The sequence below is a fragment of the Pimephales promelas genome, chromosome 23, assembly GCF_988280905.1.
Source record: "Pimephales promelas chromosome 23, fPimPro1.hap1.1, whole genome shotgun sequence".
Taxonomy (NCBI): Eukaryota; Metazoa; Chordata; class Actinopteri; order Cypriniformes; family Leuciscidae; genus Pimephales; species Pimephales promelas.
In genome coordinates this window covers 17010349-17029737 of record NC_142791.1, presented here as the reverse complement: position 1 = coordinate 17029737, position 19389 = coordinate 17010349, and the positions used below count along the sequence as shown (strand labels likewise).

The 19389-nt window shown below is 40.1% G+C and overlaps 2 protein-coding genes across 2 annotated transcripts in view; both read right to left on the bottom strand.

Moving 5' to 3' along the window:
* auh (AU RNA binding methylglutaconyl-CoA hydratase) overlaps positions 1-11615 on the bottom strand; it is a 40924-nt gene extending 29309 nt beyond the window's left edge. Inside the window, exons 1-5 of the mRNA XM_039677991.2 lie at positions 11344-11615; positions 11001-11068; positions 9235-9322; positions 7553-7639; positions 4771-4863 (exon numbers count right to left, since the gene is read on the bottom strand). Of these exons, the coding sequence (XP_039533925.1) occupies positions 4771-4863; positions 7553-7639; positions 9235-9322; positions 11001-11068; positions 11344-11563 (556 nt within the window). The 5' untranslated portion in view covers positions 11564-11615. The remainder of the gene's footprint in view (positions 1-4770; positions 4864-7552; positions 7640-9234; positions 9323-11000; positions 11069-11343) is intronic.
* A 1479-nt stretch (positions 11616-13094) lies between these two features.
* On the bottom strand, positions 13095-19100 carry nfil3 (nuclear factor, interleukin 3 regulated). The gene is made up of 2 exons (XM_039677779.2): positions 18952-19100; positions 13095-14870 (listed from the first exon to the last, which is right to left on the bottom strand). Exon 2 carries the CDS (start codon positions 14742-14744, stop codon positions 13419-13421), a length of 1326 nt encoding a protein of 441 aa, XP_039533713.2. The 5' UTR covers positions 14745-14870; positions 18952-19100; the 3' UTR covers positions 13095-13418.
* Positions 19101-19389: the final 289 nt, after the last annotated feature.

Here is a 19389-nt window from a genome sequence, read left to right as displayed (position 1 = left end):
ATTAAGCCCTCACTACCCCCGTTTCTGAAACTTTGCACATCTACTGGATAATAAATGCAATGTGTCTGTCAAGTTTCATGCAATTTCAAGCATGTTAAGAGTCTCAAAAGCATCAAACAAGAATATCAAAGTTTGATGCGTTGCCACAGCAACAGTATCAAAGATATCAATAATCTTTTCACAGGTCTACATCTGCCGTGTGTTTGCATTATACACAAAGTTTGAAGCAAATCTAGGGCCCTATAATTTCCGCAATCACGGAATCGCGGACGGAATCGCGGAATTGGCCAATTAACGCGGAATCTAGTGTTAACGCGGAATTTAGCGGAATTTTACATATTTGGAATGAAATTCGGTTTTTGTGTGGGAGAAGAACGTATGTCTGGGGAAAATGCAGAGAGACGGGGAAGCAAATCTGGTCGACACAACCCCTCTCGTCATTTCAGCTCATGACGGCATCAAAACAATAGCCGCGTTTCCACTGAAAGAATGGCGAAGCGGCTCTCCACGGCTCTGCTTTCGTCTGCGAAAAAGTTCAGAAACTCGTCGCACACACGCACACACGCACACACACACAAAGTCCCCTCCGTGCACGCATGTCTATGAGGTGCCGGACCGAGTGTGTGTGTCCGAGTCGAGAGCGCACGAGAGAGACGAGACCGCACGCTCAACAGTGCGCGCGAGAGAGACCGAGTGTGTCCGAGAGAGCACGCGAGAGAGGCCGAGTGTGTCCGAGAGAGCACGCGAGAGAGACCGAGTGTGTCCGAGAGAGCGCTCGACAGTGCGCATGAGAGAGACCGAGTGTGTCCGAGAGAGCATGCGAGAGACCGAGTGTGTCCGAAAGAGCGCGCGAGAGAGACCGAGTGTGTCCGAGAGAGCGCTCGACAGTGCGCGCTAGAGACAGAAGCTGCGTCCCAATGTGCACACTATGCCCGAAATAGTATTGACAGTTACTAATGTCACATACTATTTAGGATGGATAGTATGCACATTACGACGCAGCTAGAGTGTGACTTTTATTTTAACTTATATAAACTAATATAATTTATTTTTACAGGACAGTTTAAAGCTCATAACCATATTTTGTTGTTACTTGAAGTACTTAGAGTGCAGTGTTATGTTGCATCATGCAGTATTTGTCATTTTAAGAGTAAATGCCTATTCTATTTGTGTACAATCACAATTTAATCATTAACATTAAAAGCCACATTAAAAGCTCTTTTTACAACTAAAATAACAGTAAAGGGTAAAAAAAACAACTGAATTCCCAAAAATTAAAACGGAAAAAACGGAATTTGGGAAAAAATAAAACAGAATTTGGGAAAAAATAAAACGGATTTTATAGGGCCCTACAAATCCGGTAAAAATAAGAGGGTGATTTTAAAGCATTTTCTTTAAAATCACACTTCCTGCTGCCAGTTGGTGGTGCTATAACTTTGACTCACAATAGTCACATCCATGTGATCAGCCTCTTACATCAAACACACTGGTGAAGTTTCAACAAGATCAGTTAATGTATAAAGAAGTTACAACACACTTCCTGTTTCTCAATTTCACGCCATAATTTTGTTTCCTCGCCACGGCCAAACTGTTCAAGATATCAAAAAAATCTTGACTTCACGCTGACTGAGTTTGATGGCATTTGTTGGAATACTCTAGGAGGAGTATTTCAAATTCCATTGAATGCGTTTTCCAAACAACCCTAAATAGCTGACTTCCTGGGGTAAAAAGTAAGAGTATGAAGGATATATGAACCAATGAGATCTATAGGTGTACCGAGTTTCATATTATTACATGCAAACGTGTTTGATTTATGGACCAAGCCCCCATTCCAGGGGATGCTGTCGAGCCACCCTGCCATGCCCGGGTACCAGCTTCAGCCTGGCCCTGATGGCCGCGGGTTCTGACCCGTGTGCAAAGTTTCTAGAGCTTTAGAGCACATTAAGGGCCCCAAAAGTGCCCGAAAAGTCGTTAGAAAAAAAACACACACACACACACACACACACACAAAAAGCAAAACAATAGGGCCTTCGCCTTTTCAAGGCTTGGGCCCTAATAATAATCCTAAGGAAAACAACAGGGCCTTCACCTTTTCAAGGCTTGGGCCCTAAAAAAATTACAAAATTACTTTGACAAATTGCTTTAAATTTACCTAAGTGATATGTTCCTGTAGATGGAACTGGTAGAGCAAATTGCTAGCAAAGCATTGCCATGGGAACACACACTCTACAGAGAAATACTGAGAAATAATAATACAAAAAACACTTAAAGGCATTAATTTTTTTTTTTTTACAGCATGGCAAGTTTGAGTCACATTACACCAATAAAGTTACTAAAATAGCCACAAATGAAAAGAAGGTGCCTTGTGTGCATATGGTCCATATGGTGTGAATTGATCATTGCAGGAGACTTGTTATCGCATCATTTCTATCTAAATCTGGGTGTGTGAAGAGAACATATGAAAGAATACATCTGCTAACTAACTGACAGCATAATGAAGAAATGCAAATTCATTTAATGTCCCCCTGTGGTGAAAATAAAGCTTTTAAATGTTGTTTATATGTCTATGTGGTGTTTTTAGTGTGCTTTAAGACAAACCAAGTGTACATCCATAAGTCGACAGCATTGCTGAGTATTTTGTGATAAAAACTGCAGTGAACCAAAGACAGTCTCAAAACCATGGTTTGAAATCGCTGGTGTTTCTGACGTCACACACTACCTTGTAACCAATCAGATCAAAATGTGATTGTCAACCAGTGGATCTCTGAGCTGAGTGAGTGAGTGGAGGCAGGGCTCAGTTGCATATTCATAGAACCGCGTATACTAAATGAGGCAAGGGTGTAGAGTTACATTCAAGATATTTTAAGGCCTGATGAATTTTTCAAGGAAAAACTCAAAGTTGAGTTTTAAGGAATAATATTATTGACTACAGGGGGACTTGGGAATAGATCACCCAAAAATTTGCCAACCTAGGTGTATATTACTTTCTTCTTTTCTTCTACAATCGGGGTTATATTACAAAATATCCTGGCTCTGCCCAGGTTTGTAATGGCATTGAATAGTCAGGTCAGGTCACTCATCAGGTAAGAGGTAACTCTTCAGCCGGAAATAGACTTGTGTACGGCTGTTACCGGAAGCCAGTGATTATAGTTTAAAAAGTTATAAATATGGATATTTTTCTAACAAAAACGCATGGCTTTGCTTCAGAAGGCCTTTATTAACCCACATGAGTCGAATGGATTCCTTTTAAGGCGGATGTGCTTTTTTTGTTTCAAATCTCGTACACTATTCAGTGTCATTATTTTGTATTATACCATGGTCTGGGTGAATACTCGATTCTGATTGGCTGCAGGGTGTCCGTTAAAAAGTGATAGAGGACACCTAGTAAAGTAGTTCTGGTGAAACTGCCTGTTTACCATTCGAAATGAATAAATAAATGCGCTGCCTACAACGGCTGTGAGTAACCATAGCAACAGGCAGTCACATGCTCTATCATCTAACGTTAGATATTATAGCCTAATACAACAATGAGCGACTTCGTGCTATTTCTTTTAACATTTATGGAGAATATGGCAACTTTGACGACTGGTATGCTGCTGAAGAAAGAAAAAATGTAAATAAAACGGAGAAAATTACACCGCTGCTGCTCTGCTCCATTGAACTCTATTGGTAACGACGTAACTTGCGACCATAGTTGGATAACGATGCTTTCGGGAAACGCACCCCTGAATGAGACCCTGCGGGAGTTTTACGCAGCTGTCCAGACAACCAAGGCAGGAGAAGGCTGAACGTTACAGCGTTTCAAGCCTAAGGAGCCTGAGGCAAATGACCCTCTCTTTGATCTGATTAATTTATTGCCCTCTATAACGTTAAGCGCAAATCGCTGGAGATCAGAGCTAATTGTTTTCTTATTGTTGTTTGATTAATGTGTAATAAAAAAAAAAAACTATGCCTACCTTTGTGTTTCATGAAAAAAAATGCCTTTGTGAACCTGAAGGGATACGAGCTAAGCGGACTATATCTCCGGTTGCTAAATAAACAGTCAGGCAGGCAAGGCAAGTTATTATTTGTAAAAACTAGATTTAGCCTAATTAAAATATAAACTAATGTTTTATTTGGCAAGTGACCATGGTATAAGCGGGTTAATGCCCTCCGAGGTGTCCATTGTCAGGTTTTAATGGACTTCGGCGGAGGCAACCGTCCTCCGCTGCGCGTCGGCCGGTTTACGCCTCGCCGTCGTCCATTAAAACCTGACAATGGACACCTCGTCGGGCATTAACCCTTACATATAACTCATAAATAATTTTAACTTCATAAATAATTTTTGGGTGAACTATATCTCTAAAAATATTCTCATGAGTGAACCAAGATGAATTCATTAATTTATAAAACCCTTAAATCATTTTGGGTTGTTCACATTTACCACAAATTAGACCCTGACTACTCCTGATTTCCAGTGGAGCTTTAAACATAACTAGTGTAGTTAAATCAGTGGCCGGTTGCATAAACTAGTCATCAAATGTTTTCTTCAAGACTGTTCCTAACTTTTTAAAGTCAGTCTTAACATAGTGGCTAAGTTTATGCAACTGGCCCCAGGACTAACTTTGAGGATCTCTCTACATCTCTAACATGGATTCACATTGGAAGCATGTGGCAACAATAATATTTTGCAATAATTATTCTGAAAACATTCATGTTGCACTGCGTGATCAGCTTCAGGTTGTGTTCATATAACCTTACGAGGAAAACCATAAAAGAAACATGTTGTACCTGCCACTCTGATGTCACAGGCAAGAGCCATTTCAAGACCCCCTCCGAGAGCCGCCCCATCTAAAGCTGCAATCGTTGGCATGGGAAGATTACCTGAAAAACATTTCATCAATGCTAAATCTGTTTTACACATAAATACAGCTCCTACACAAAAGGATCACACCCCAGCCCATCTTGATGCCTTCGCCTCCACATTCACGTTACGACGACTACAGCAGACTCTGCTGTGCCTGCCGCCCGAGGGTATGATGTCATCAATAAGTGAAAGCAGTTTGTGTTACTGTGATAATTCAGGTCGAATGTCTAATTGCTATCTAGCTCCTCTTCTCCTTTGGTGGCCCATCCCAAAATACAATTACTGTTTTCATGAACAGCTCCACGATAGTCCAAGTAACTCATATATTACAAATGTGACAAGATTAGGGATGGGACGGTATGAAAATTTCATATCACGATTATAGTGTCCAAAATAATCGTGATTATCAATATTATCACGGTTTTGTTAAAAATTTATGAAAGTGCTCAAAAAGAACTGATGCTCACACTGAAAACATTTCAACAAGTTTTATAATTGAAAATCAACAAACAACAAATAAAACAAGCCTCTCTATGCAGTTTTTTTAAGCAAGATTCTATTCTATGGCATTTGCTTCTTTATAATGCCCGTCGTCAATAGCAACGCATTATTACACAGCGCACATCCATATCACAACGGACGCGCGCTCTTGTTTCATTCAAATACAACTTGCCATCTTGCGTCTCTGGTTTTTGATTGTATTGCAAAAATGAAATCAGAGTTGATTTATTGCTTACAGAGTTTGATAATATTGGTGAGATATATCTTGTCTGGACGATTGTTTTACAAAATGAATTCATAAATAGGTAAGATTTAAAACATTAGCTAATCTCATTATCAATTCAATATGTCCCCGTAATTATGTGGTAAAAAAAAAATCGGTTTAATACGTGATGTGTCTATACTTTACTATCCCTTAAAATATCACTCTTAATAATAGTCTTGTTTGAAGTTGTTCGTTCGTCTTTAGCTCAAATCCACTTGCTACGAACTTTTCTTCGCGGAAGCTTCACGTCTATTTCAAGTGAGTGACATAAAATGTTTCAACTCAAAACAACATTTCGTGCCCAATTGTTTCCCAGACGTAGTTTTGGTATTAAGGTCAAAGTTAACTTGCCTTGCGTTCGGGTGATGATCACACAAGACGACTCGGCAGATTTGAAGTGTTTCTATTGCATTGACTTTTTGTTCGGCAGACAGGGTGACCATTCCTCGATCAAGTTTCCCTCAAGACTTTTGTAAAACCCAAAATATGACCACACCTCAGATTTGGTCCTTTTAAAAGGCTGAAAAATCTCCTGAGCACAGTCACTGCCTTCCACCATTCCTTCTCGAATAGTAATTAAAAAAAATATTGTGTGCTGCGCGCCTGCGTCAGACTGGCCGACAGGATTCAGTGAGTTATTAAAATCACGATAATCAAACACGGTTTTAATGATAATTAAATTTTAAACGATAATACTAACCGTCAGTACATTTTATCACGGTTTATCGTGAAACCGGTTATCGTCCCATCCCTAGACAAGATTAAGGGGTTATAGTGATTACTGAAATGATAAAATCTTGTTGGTGATTTTGTTTTTCACTGTAAATTCAGTTTAAAAATTATTACAGGTAACGTTAGGCATATAATTTTGCATCCTACTGCTGATTGGCGGTCTCTCTCTCTCCTCCCCCATCATGAGTAGACACACCCCCTCTTGCTAATTGGCTCACTCTCTCTCCTCCCCCATCATGAGTGGACATGCCCCTTACTGCTGATTGGCTCACTCTCTCTCCTCCCCATCATGAATGGACACACCCTCTACTGTTGACTGGCTCTCTCTCCTCTCCCATCATGAGTGGACACGCCCCTTACTGATGATTGGCTCACTCTCTCTCCTCCCCCATCATGAGTGGACACGCCCCCTACTGCTGATTGATCACTCTCTCTCCTCCCCGATTATGAGTGGACACGCCCCCACTGCTGATTGATAACTCTCTGTCCTCCCCCATCATGAGTGGACACGCCCCTTACTCCTGATTGGCTCACTCTCTCTCCTCCCCATCATGAGTGGACACGCCCCCATTGCTGATTGCTCCCTCTCTGTCCTCCCCCATCATGAGTGGACACGCCCCTACTGCTGATTGGCTCGCTCCTCCCCATCATGAGTGGACACGCCCCTTACTGCTGATTGGCTCGCTCTCTCCTCCCCATCATGAGCGGACACACCCTCTGCTGTTGAGTGGCTCTCTCTCCTCCCCCATCATGAGTGGACACGCCCCGACTGCTGATTGGCTCACTCTCTCCTCCCCATCATGAGTGGACATGTCCATTACTGCTGATTGGCTCTCTCTCCCCTCCCCCATCATGAGTGGACACGCCCCCTACTGCTGATTGGCTCACTCTCTCCTCCCCCCTCATGAGTGGACATGCCCTATACTGCTGATTGGCTCTCTCTCTCCTCCCCCATCATGAGTGTACACGCCCCCTAATGCTGATTGGCTGACCCCATCAATCCCAATAAAGAACCTTTTTATTAAGAGTGTATGATGTAAACTAAATTAACAATTTGTTCATTTAATCAAATTCTTCCAAACACTATCCATCTCTGCTATTGTTAGTTACTGTACATTTTACACACAATGACGCAAAACGTAACAGCCTATGAAATTTTCTCATTGTGATAACTTTATAATTAATAATAACATAATAGTTTAACTTACCAAGCTCTGTTATAAGTGTCCTTGCTTTAGTAACAAAAGGTCCTACTTCACTCTGGTGCATCTTTGCTCTTTCTTTTAAGTCTGCACCTGTTCGAAAAAATGTGTGTTAATGCACATTTGTGAAAGATACTGTAAAATCCATTTTTTCTAATGCAATGGAATTAAGTAGTTTTTAATAAAGTAATGGAAATGTAACCACAACAGGTACTTTTGTGTGTACTAAAATGTGTGTATTGTGTGTATTAAAATTAAAATTCCCTTGTCAAATTTTTTTTGTTTTTGTTTAAATTACAAAGGAGAATACAAAGGAGTAGTTTGTATGAGTTTTGAGAGTTTAAGTTATGAGTCTGTGAAATGAATTTATAAAAGCATGTCACAAACAACTGAAAACAACTGATCAGTTAATCAGATGATCCGGTGACTCCCTGACAACTCAATGGAAATGTACTTTAAATTTAAATTTATAGACAAAAAAAATAAAAGGAAAGAAATCTAAATGTAAATAGACTAACCAGTTTCCTGATTTAGTAAATAAACAAAGGTGTTCCAAAGCTGCGGTCACCTTTCTTCTGATCAAGTAAAACATAAGTTTAAGTTTGATTCTACATTTGCGTACTCTTTCTAGTGTTCAAGAGTCTCTCAAACTTTGGTATGCAGGAGAAGACTTTCTCGTACTCTCGAAATGTTTCGACTTTACTCTCGAAATGTTTCGACTTCTATCTCGCAATGTTTCGACTTCACTCTCGCAATGTTTCGACTTCACTCTCGCAATGTTTCGACTTCACTCTCGCAATGTTTCGACTTCACTCTCGCAATGTTTCGACTTCACTCTCGCAATGTTTCGACTTCACTCTCGAAATGTTTCGACTTCACTCTCGAAATGTTTCTACTTAATATCTCGAAATGTTTCGACTTCACTCTCGAAATGTTTCGACTATACTCTCGAAATGTTTCGACTATACTCTCGAAATGTTTCGACTTCACTCTCGAAATGTTTCGACTTCACTCTCGAAATGTTTCGACTTCACTCTCGAAATGTTTCGACTTCACTCTCGAAATGTTTCGACTTCACTCTCGAAATGTTTCGACTTCACTCTCGAAATGTTTCGACTATACTCTCGAAATGTTTCGACTATACTCTCGAAATGTTTCGACTATACTCTCGAAATGTTTCGACTATACTCTCGAAATGTTTCGACTATACTCTCGAAATGTTTCGACTATACTCTCGAAATGTTTCGACTTCACTCTCGAAATGTTTCGACTTCACTCTCGAAATGTTTCGACTATACTCTCGAAATGTTTCGACTATACTCTCGAAATGTTTCGACTATACTCTCGAAATGTTTCGACTTCACTCTCGAAATGTTTCGACTTCACTCTCGAAATGTTTCGACTTCACTCTCGAAATGTTTCGACTTCACTCTCGAAATGTTTCGACTTCACTCTCGAAATGTTTCGACTTCACTCTCGAAATGTTTCGACTTCACTCTCGAAATGTTTCGACTTCACTCTCGAAATGCTAGATTATTATTATTTTTTATTTTTTACGTTGCAGTTCAGGGCTTCTGTAATTTTCTGTTGATCTAACTAAGACTGTGTAACCAACAATAATATCATACCAAAAACAAATCCTGAAAATGTGCATACAACTTGCGTTAATCAATTTAATGGCTCCATACCTGCGCAGAATACTCCAGGCACCAGACTGCATAAAATCACAGTACGCACTTTGTTGTTCTTCTTCAATGACTCTACGGCTTCAGACATCTGGCAAAAAAGAAATCACAAAAGTGGGGACATTATGTAGGCCATCGCTCTTATTTGTTATCCAATCAAATTCTAGTCTAGTCTATCGAGCCCTTCAGTGTTCTAGGAATTGGTACAATTTCAACATTAACCCTCTTCAGACAGGACTGTTTTTTTCGGGGGGAGGTTATAGAAATTCATATTTCAGACGTACTTTGTAATTATAATCCCGTCTGAATCTGCCAAGTCCCATCAGAATGAAATCACAGATTTCGAGTGAAAAGAATTTTAACGCAAACGTATTTTGGAAAAGTAAATGTGCACCAAGGCAGGGGTTTTCAATCTTTATAAAGATTTGCCAGAGACCCCCAAATATGATCAACCTTGTGTGAGGGACTTTGTGTGAGGGACTTTGCAAGACTTCAAGGGCATCAACCTTTTACAAACACCTAAAATTAGTTACTATTAAGTAATTTACATTTTTATAGATATATTCTACTTACTATAGTAATGTACATAGCCCAACATATTCATATATATACTTATTTAATTTTAATATTTTAATTTTATAAATCAAATGTTTTAATACAATTCATGCTATTGTAAAGACTATGTCTATTCCTCACAGCCTCATTTTCATCTGTGTTAAATTCAACATGGAATCTAACCTGACTATGATCTCTATAGTACAACAGCGGGCGTCCCTTTTTCAGTGGCGCTGATTCCGGAAGTGTTTTTTTTTATTTTTAAAATATTTTAAAATATTTTTTATTAAAGACTTAAAGCAGGGCCTAAAATTAACACTCGACAAGTGCCAAATGAGAGTTTTGGGAAGTTCAAGAAACACTGGCAATCACCAGTTGGCCAGTAATATTTTTATGAATTTTAACAATGCTTGTTGATTTAAATATTCAAGTGCAAGAAGCAAGAGGGAACTCAATTCATTACTCGTTACTGAAGCATGCATCTAGAAATCTGCGTCTCAGACAGTGAGAATAGTGAACCGAGCTCAACATCCTCTAGTTTGAACAAACATATTCAAACAAAATGATGTCAAAATGCCCATCTTGGCAAGTATCCTCGTAAACATAGTCAGCTATGTCTTAAGTGATCGTAAACAGTCGAGAAAGAAATCGTAACAGTGTAATGGATCCGTGCATTCAGTCTTAAAGTGACAGCAGCCTAATATTCCTGTGTGGCTTTTATGTTTTTAGTGAGGGAAAGAGCAACAATCCCTTGAAGCATTGTGAACAGCATAATCAAAAAACAAAACAAAAAAAAACTACCATTACCAATGCTGATTCTATGTATAAAAATAAAAACAATACATTTTAAGTGTATTGCAAAATATGCATATACAAAAATGTCAGTATTTTGAGAGAGTATGGGAGAGGGGTGGAGCTAAAGAGCTATTTTGCAGTGTTGCTTTTCTGATTGGTGGAATTTTCTGTACAGCATCATGGGTAATGTAGTTTTCAACCAGGAATTTCAGCAAATACTGAATTGATTATTGACTGTAGTATGCAAATACTACAGATGAACAAGCGCATAGCTCACAGTAGGTCTGTCTGTAAAGGTTTATAAGTTATTGTTCAAAATGTATTTCCTAATGGAGAAAATGAGAGGAACTTGAGTACTTCCCGAACTTGACTGTTGTGTTACATTACATTTTGACAAGAAAATTTTTACAAATACTCACCATCGTAACAAGATTCTTGCTGATGGCATTTTTAGATTCAGGGCGATTTATCCCCAAAACAACAATCCCTAAACACAAGAACAGTTAGACTGCAGAAGACAGACAAAAATAACTGCAGGAAAATGAACAGCATTATGGAAAAAAAATGCTATATAAAAATAAAAACAAAACAAGTTAAGAACATTTAATTGAAAATATGTTATGTCGGGGTAAGGTTAAATCCTAAACTCGGGCATTTGTCAAGGACAGGCGGTGGAGAAACTGTCTGCGTGGCTTTGAGTGACAGCTAGACTCGTATCCTACAAGACTCTGTGATCATCAATGCCTGCATCTGGTTGTCTACCTGAGTCTTCACCGTCCAGGTGTCTAACGATAAGGTCATCTCCAGACTTAACCTCGGAGCTGTGCAGTCGGACACCTCCGTTGAAAACGTGACGCGCACAATGCGCCCTCTCGGTTAGAAATGTATGCAAAACACTGTCCGACCTGCACACGCCGTTAATAATGCTTGTTTGACATCGGAAAGCCTGAACCAGCACTCTGCACTTCACTAAAGCCGCCATGCTGAAGCTTTCCTCCACTTTCAACTCTGAACTGTGTGAGTGACGTCATCCGTGTCTGAGGTCACGTGACCGCTGGCTGGGATTTCTTCTCTGAAGAAAAAAGCTGGATTCGCCAAGACGTCACTAACCTCAGCACACCGGTAAAAATAGCCTATGATATAGCCTGTATATGTTATTTAAAATTTAAATAATACATTTGTAAAGACCTGTGCAGCATTTGTTATTGACTTTTATGTGTTCATTTTTAACAGACGCTTTTATCCAAGCGACTTACAAGTTACAAAAGGGACATCACAAACAGTTTTTCAGAGGTTTACCGCCCAAATATGACCGTCACCTTTTCTATCTGTGTTAATCATTTGTACAGTCAATGGGAATTAATGGATTTCGTAATTTTGAATACATTTTTGTTTACATTTGTAGAAGAACCAATCAATGTTGTTCTGTTGATTAGAAATTTTCAATGGTTAAAAAAATAAATACAACCTCGCATTATGTCAATCACGCTTGCAGACTTCCTCCGAAACTTTCGTCCGTCAGAAAAAAAAATCGAATCGGCTTCGATTTTCTGCGTTATATTGATATGGTTTGAGATCTGCATAATATTTCGCTAGGCTACATCTTAATGGGCTCTATGCACGGCGGTATTTCCGGTAAAGGATTAAGGATGCTCGATAACTTCCGCCGATCGTAGAGTCCAATGCAATACCGGGAATTTATATTGAATTTTATACTCCATGGTCATAATAAAGAAACGTTAGTCACAAAAACAGACACCCCTCGTTGTGTTTATGCTTCTTTTTAAAATTATATTAAATAAACATAACTATATATAAAATTACATCTAAGCGTATGTACGTTTCGTTTCAAAGACGGGAGGACATTACATTTTGAAGACCCATAATCCCGTTTTCCTTGGTTCTCCTCCGCTTAAATCTCCACAACCTGAAATGGACGAGCATCCTTGCGTCAAATGCGGAACTTATGCGTGCATATAGCCCATTAGGTGGTTGTTCATATGCAAGTGTTTCCTGTGAAGCTAATGTTAATGTCTGCGTGAGCTAATTTAAGTTCACTGGTAGCTTAAAAAGAATGCAATTTGGGTGTGCTGATATTACAATGGCTAAATACTGTAAATGTCATATGATCCATTCATGATATATTATGATTGTTTAAAAGAAAACTTTACTTAGATTACTTTACTTAAAGCAGTCAAAGACCACTTGTAAATATTATGACCAATTTATAAAGCCTTTTCGATATTTACAAGTCTTTGTATTTGTAACTTGACAGTAACTAAATAGATAGGCCTATAAGATATTGTGTAAGTCTTAATGTCAAGATATGAGCCTCAGAACACATCATAAAGGAACTAGAATACATTATCTATTGTTCAATATGTTATCATGACACTTATAAATGTTATAACCACAAATAAACTAAACATTCAATAGTAAATGTTCTTTTAAAGTTGCAAAGACAAGTTGATATTCTTACCTAGGTGAGCGAGAAAGGGGAAAAGAGACAAGTATTTCAGTGCTTGCATTTATTGTAAACAAAAGAGAACATACAATGTACAATACATTTCGAGAAGTTAACATTAACAGTAGCCCAATTTTTGGCTTTTGGGCTACAAATGGAGTCATCAATAAGACACGCCAAACTACAACAGTAAGTGCACAAAACACCATTCTTCTCAATGAAGTGCAGCTTTTTGACACCATAACCACACAGTGCAATAGCGAACACAGTGGAAAACAGGCGTTGTGCAAATAGAGAGAACTCTGTTTCAGAAACGTCCTTTTCATAAGTCAATTTCAGTAGTGCTTTTTGTGAACTCGATTACAGACCCCTTTTAAATCAGTCTTTTCAAGGAGGCCACTTCTGCCGACAGATCGGCAATGCCCTGTTTCAAGTACAAGTTCTCAGATCCGGAGTTGGCATACGAGTCGTTTTCAAGGTCGGCGATGAGTTTGTTAGGTCTGGGAGAGTCTGGACTGTGCCGGTGTTTGCAGCTGGTTGGTTCCTCTTGGTGATCATTCTGCCACTCATTTGGCTGGTGACTCCAGTCCTGAACATTGTTCACCTGGAAGGACATTGGGCTAAGAGATGACTGGATGTACTCAGGTGTAGTGTACTGACTCATTTGGTAGCATCCACTTGCAGACATGTCAATGGGACAGGAGGCCTTGCCAGATGATTCATAGTCGGGATCGATAGCCTCCACTTTGATCTGGATGGCCCGGGCTTTGATCCTCAACTTGTGAGGCAAAGCCGAGGCACTGGCATCTGGCACTCTGAGGGTGGACACAATCACACTCTGTGAATCCGCCCTGGGTGGAACTGGACCCTTCGGGACCTGCTGTTCGTCCTCTCCATCCGAGGACTTGCTCACGGCCCCGTCATCACCATCAGATATTCGTGGCGAATTGCTGGAGGATCTGGTGATTTGCAAGAACGGAGATGGCTGGGAGAAGCTACCGGGGAAAGGGCTACTAAGGTAGTTCCTGTACAGTTCATAAGGACTGGCCCTGTCTTTGGCATATCTGCCGGTTTCCAGGGGCTCTCGTTTGATGCTGTCAGGGGTTCTGGAGATATTTATAAGTGGGCTCCCTTTGGTCACTGTGCTTGAGTTGGATCTATCGGACGAGGCGCTGTGAGGTGAGTGCTTGATGACCGATATGCAGCTGCTTGTCAAGCGTGTCGGTTCCAGTTCACTCGGGTAGGAACCATTGCTAGCACTGGCTGGCATAAAGTCCTGGTAGAGCGCAGCAGTGGAGCTGGAGATGTTTTGCACCTCCTGAGCATAAGCTGCTGAGCTCACTAGACCAAACCTGAGTTTAAGAGACAGAAGCTCAGACTTTAGCGACGCGTTCTCTTCCCCGAGGGCCATGAGTTTGTTCTCCAGAACCATATCGTTGAGTCTGCGCTTTTCTCGTGAGCGCTTGGCTGCTTCGTTGTTCTTACGCCTTCTCTCCCAGTACGTGTTGTCTTTCTTCTCATCTGGTATGAACTCACGTTTTCTGCGACAGGTGTTGGACTTGGTCTTAAAGGGCATTGTGGACAACTTGTGGTTAATCAGGTCCTGGTCTGTCCCTTGCAAAGCCACTGCCAGCACCAGGGCATCATCTCCACCATAGGGCTCCTTTTTAATGGCTTGCATATTACACAGGGTTGTCATCAAGACTGCGTATAAGCTCTTTAGTTGACTCCAGTTTTAAGTAAACATCTCATCGTAGACCACGTGCTATAGAAGTCATGTGTGTCCTCTTTGTGAAGTCAGTTCCAGAGCATCTTTTTAATGGATCTGGGGAGATAGAAAAACAGAGACACTTCATCATTAATATGGTCAGGAGCGTTTCAAGCCTTTTATCAGGAACCCCACCTCATCACAAAAGTGTCTTCGATGCGTTTTGGTCGATCTACCAATAAGTGGATGAGGTAGACACATTCCTCTCTTTTTTCCACTTTCAACCACCTCTGTTCTGATTTATTCGAGGGGAGGGTCAATGGACGGGTTAATGAATGGGTTTTTCCAGATCTTTCGATCTAATGGACAATTTGGACAATGAACACACTCGGAGATGACAGAGAAACACACGGAGAGCATCAGTTTTCATTTTTCATCTTCAAACCAAACTTGGGTCTCTAACCATCAAAGTTTAAGTCTAAGGATTTAAGGTTAAAGTTTAAGGATTAGGCCAGTAGACGGAGAGTAGACGGTCTACTGTGGCTGTTTGAACACATTCGATCACATGAGTGTTTACACTATAAAAGAAATCCGGTCAAATGCATTTTCGGCTACCTCTGGAAGTGGTCAAAAGTGGACAAGCTTAAAACGTTTTACACCTGTATTAGCTTCGTCCACTTGGGCCCCGATCAACAAAATGCATCTTAATACCAGCTGTAAAGAGGACTGTCTATACCTGCAATAAAGAGTGATATCTGCACGAGCAATAAATATCTTCTAATAATCAGATGAAGACATTTGCAAGTTTTGTTCCCTATAATGGGTTGTAGGTAAATATCTACCTCACCCAGCACTCTTTTTGTTTTCTGTTTTATAAATAATTCTTAATGGCGTGAGAAATTGCAAATGTGAGTGAACTGTCTGAATGACTCTCGAACAGTTTCAGATGATCTGCAAACCTGTTTGACACTGGTCAGATCAAAAGAGAGATTCGTTTGTGGTCTGGCATCGCTAGTTCTGATCATAAACAGAAAACAGATGGGACAAGTTTGCTGAAATATTATAACAAGGAAAAATATTTTTAAGGACGCCCAAGTACGTAACACAATTAAAGTCACTGACCAAAGCTGTGTTATTTTAGTATCAGTAGTGAGAAGTTTTTTAAGGTGCAAAGTGTAAAACGATTTAGTATCTATTAACAGAAACATAATATGACATCCATAACTATGTGTTCAGTGGTGTATAATGTTTTTATTACCTTGAATGAGACATTTATATCTACATAACCGCGGGCACCCCCTTCTATAAAGGTCGACATTGTGATGTCATGTTTCTACCAAAGCCGAACGCGAACAAACAGCATTACAGAGCGCGTTTCGTCACTACCTTGAATGAGAAGCCGCAGAAACCTAGAAGCTAGCCATGAACACTGTGAGTAGTGACTTTTGCCTTATCAGTGGTGTAAAATATGTAGTTAGACTTAGTTCTTCTCCCTCTCTGTGTTATGGCTTTGCTATGTGGGAATAAATGTGCTGGTTACGTTCGTGAGACAGCTCATTAGTACTCTTGTCATTGACCGTAAAACAGTATGGGAATCACCAACTCGTCGATCGCGGTCGACAAGTCGATCTTGGAAGCATTTTAAGTCTATTGCGAAGAGTTTTCAAAATCAGAGAAAAAAAGCCTATTGTGCGTAGTAAATGGTGTCTAGGGGATGTGGACGTCATTTTTCAATTCTCACTTTAAATGGTATCACCTCTGTTGAGGTTCCAAGTGTACCGCACCAATACTAAAATGTGACGTGAACACACTGATTGCTTAGACAAAATCGTCTCTACCAGCGTCATTGTATTTGCAGACATCAAACCCGCTAGATTTAAAAAACCACTTTAGCCACCGCTGTAGCACCAGTTTTAAACTGCTTGCTTGACTTGCTTGAAGAAAAAAGAAAGAAAACTTCCAAAAAAGAAATGGCTGAATCATAGTCAGTGCATGAACGACGTGCAGACGTTCCTCTCATTGGTTGCAGAGGAGAGGATAAACTATAACGGTCAGACTATAAAGCAAACCGAGCCGTACCGAGGCGAGTCGTACCACGCAGTGGAAAAGCGAAGTGAGCCGAACCACGCCACGCCGAGCCGAACCATACTGAGTCGTACTAGCAGTGGAAAAGCGCCAAATGTTACACACTCTTGGCTTACTCTAGCCAGGCTCTGACTCTGCTGTCTTAGATGAGGATATGTTTGTCCCTTTTTAGCCACCGTAGCTTCTTCGAAAGGGAGGGGTGAGCAGTGGGCTGAGCTAGACCGAACTGCTAGATGTTGCTAAAAATCACACACTGCGCCTTTAATTCTTATATTTTATGTTTTCATTCTAATTTTAAAGTTTTTGTAATTTTGCTGTGTTTTTGTCTTTTGTTTTCATCTAAAATCGGTATATAGATTTTTTTTTATTAATTATTATAATTTCAGTTTTAGTTTTTCTTTTTGGAGGCTACATCAACTTTATTAATGAAAATGAAAAATTTTGCCATGGCAATGTCGGCCAAATATTTATTTTATTACTGCATTTATTTATTTTTATTTATTTCAATTTAATTTTTTATTTGTGACAAAAGGTTTTTATGGTTTTAGTTTTAGTTAATAGCCCTTAACCAAAGTTGACTTTGAAACTTGAGAAGAGTAAGAGTGTTTCTATTTTAAAAAGGACAGGAAAATAGTTAGCCTACATGTTGATGCAAGGCGAAACGTGCGTATTAAAATGATGCTCTGACCCATTATGTCATCATTTCGAGGCGGATCGCGCTCAAAGTAATATAAGCAAGCTTTCAAACGTAAAGGGCTTGAAATTTGGCTCTGATTAAATTAAAATACGGACACCCTTTCGAAGCAGTGCGTTCATATAGAGGTCGCTATAATTGTATCATATTCATCATTCACATCGTTGCCGGAGACGAATTTGAAGACCGGATCTGACCATGACCTTTACGGTGCAGATCAAATAGCTGGAGTTACATCATCTAAAGCGAGCTGTGGTCATAAACTAAAGTTTTCCGTGGTAACAAGCACTGCGGTTGATCACAACACTAAAGAGAGTTAAGAGCCAGGCTGAACTCAGGCTCCAGTGCAGGCGCAGATCGAGCAGGGAACAAAGGAATGCGAGCATCACACACACATACACACGTGGCTGATCACAGACTAATTCATTCATACAGACAAAAGCGGTCGAAACTCTCACCTCCAAAAAACACGGAAAAGGACTTGTGTTATTATAGTATAATGGTTTATGGCAACACATTAGTTCTCTAAGTCGAACCGACACATTTCGGGTGAGTGTTCTGGTTTTGGGATTCATGGAATAATAAAGAGATGGCTAAAGTTAGCTGGCGTGGATTGACACTTAAACCTGGTTTAATATGGAAAACGCATCATAGGTTACCCCTGTTGTGTTGTTCTTTGACAGGCCGTTAATGCACACCGTCACCCCATCCCGACAGACACACTCAGGACAGTCGCATCTGTGCGCGTGAAACATTAACCCGAGCGATTCAAGATATGGATTTGTACAGATTGTCAAGAAATATCAGTCGTCTCTGAGCATCAACAGCTCGATTGTGATGTCGTGCCGTTGCGGTGTTTTTTTGTCAGAAGTGTCCCAGCTTCCGTTATTATGCAAGGACTGTAAGTAGCCTATCAGTCACTATTACACAATGAACGCAAACAAGCGGAGCGACATTTAATTTATGCACGTATTATTAACATTTACTATTAAAGCGATTTTAATTTGGGAAATATTAAATCCACCAATTATCTATAGGCTATGTAACATCTTCATTTTTAAACTGTATTAAATGAACTTGCACAACGTGTCAATGCCTTATGTGCTGACCCGAGAGCTTGATACACCCACATGGATACTGGGTCACTTGGTCACAAATTTCTCCAAAATATCATAGCCTATATGATTATGAGCGGTACAAATGGATAGGTAATAATAACGTTGAAAACTAAAATTCGTCTGCATTGATATGCCGTTGAGCGAAAATTAAGTATGGCGCACATATTGCAAATAAGCCACGTTAAAGTTGCTTTACTGTATTCATCTGGTACAGTCATAAACACCGGCTACTGGTTGAAACCCCTAAACGAGCCCTATCCGTTCATACAAGCCTCACAGTAAAAGAAGAAAGCAGTAGTACCTCTAATAAGCAAGGGTCCAATTAGACGGAGGTCCGGGATAAATAATGTTGGCCTATATGAAAACATTCAAAGCTTCAGCAGCGGTCATAAAAATCCCATCTGGAAATGATAGTTGTGTTTCTCCTGCGCGTTTTCCTGGCGGAGTGATTGCTGCCTCATGGATCTGTGTTAGTAGGTCACCAGTGAAGCGCATTGGCGGCGTGCTTCGACTGGCACGTCGAGCGACCAATCAAAACACAGCATCTTCCGACTTCAGCCAATCAATCGCTCCTCTAGCGCACGTATGCAGTAACAACTCAATAACAATATGAACCGTGATAAACCTCACGCGCTAGAGAAGGTTTATTCTCACCAGTCAAAAACTCTACTAGATATAAAGCAGTCACAACTCATTCTGTAATTTGGGTACATTTAACAGCAGTTAAGAAATATTATCT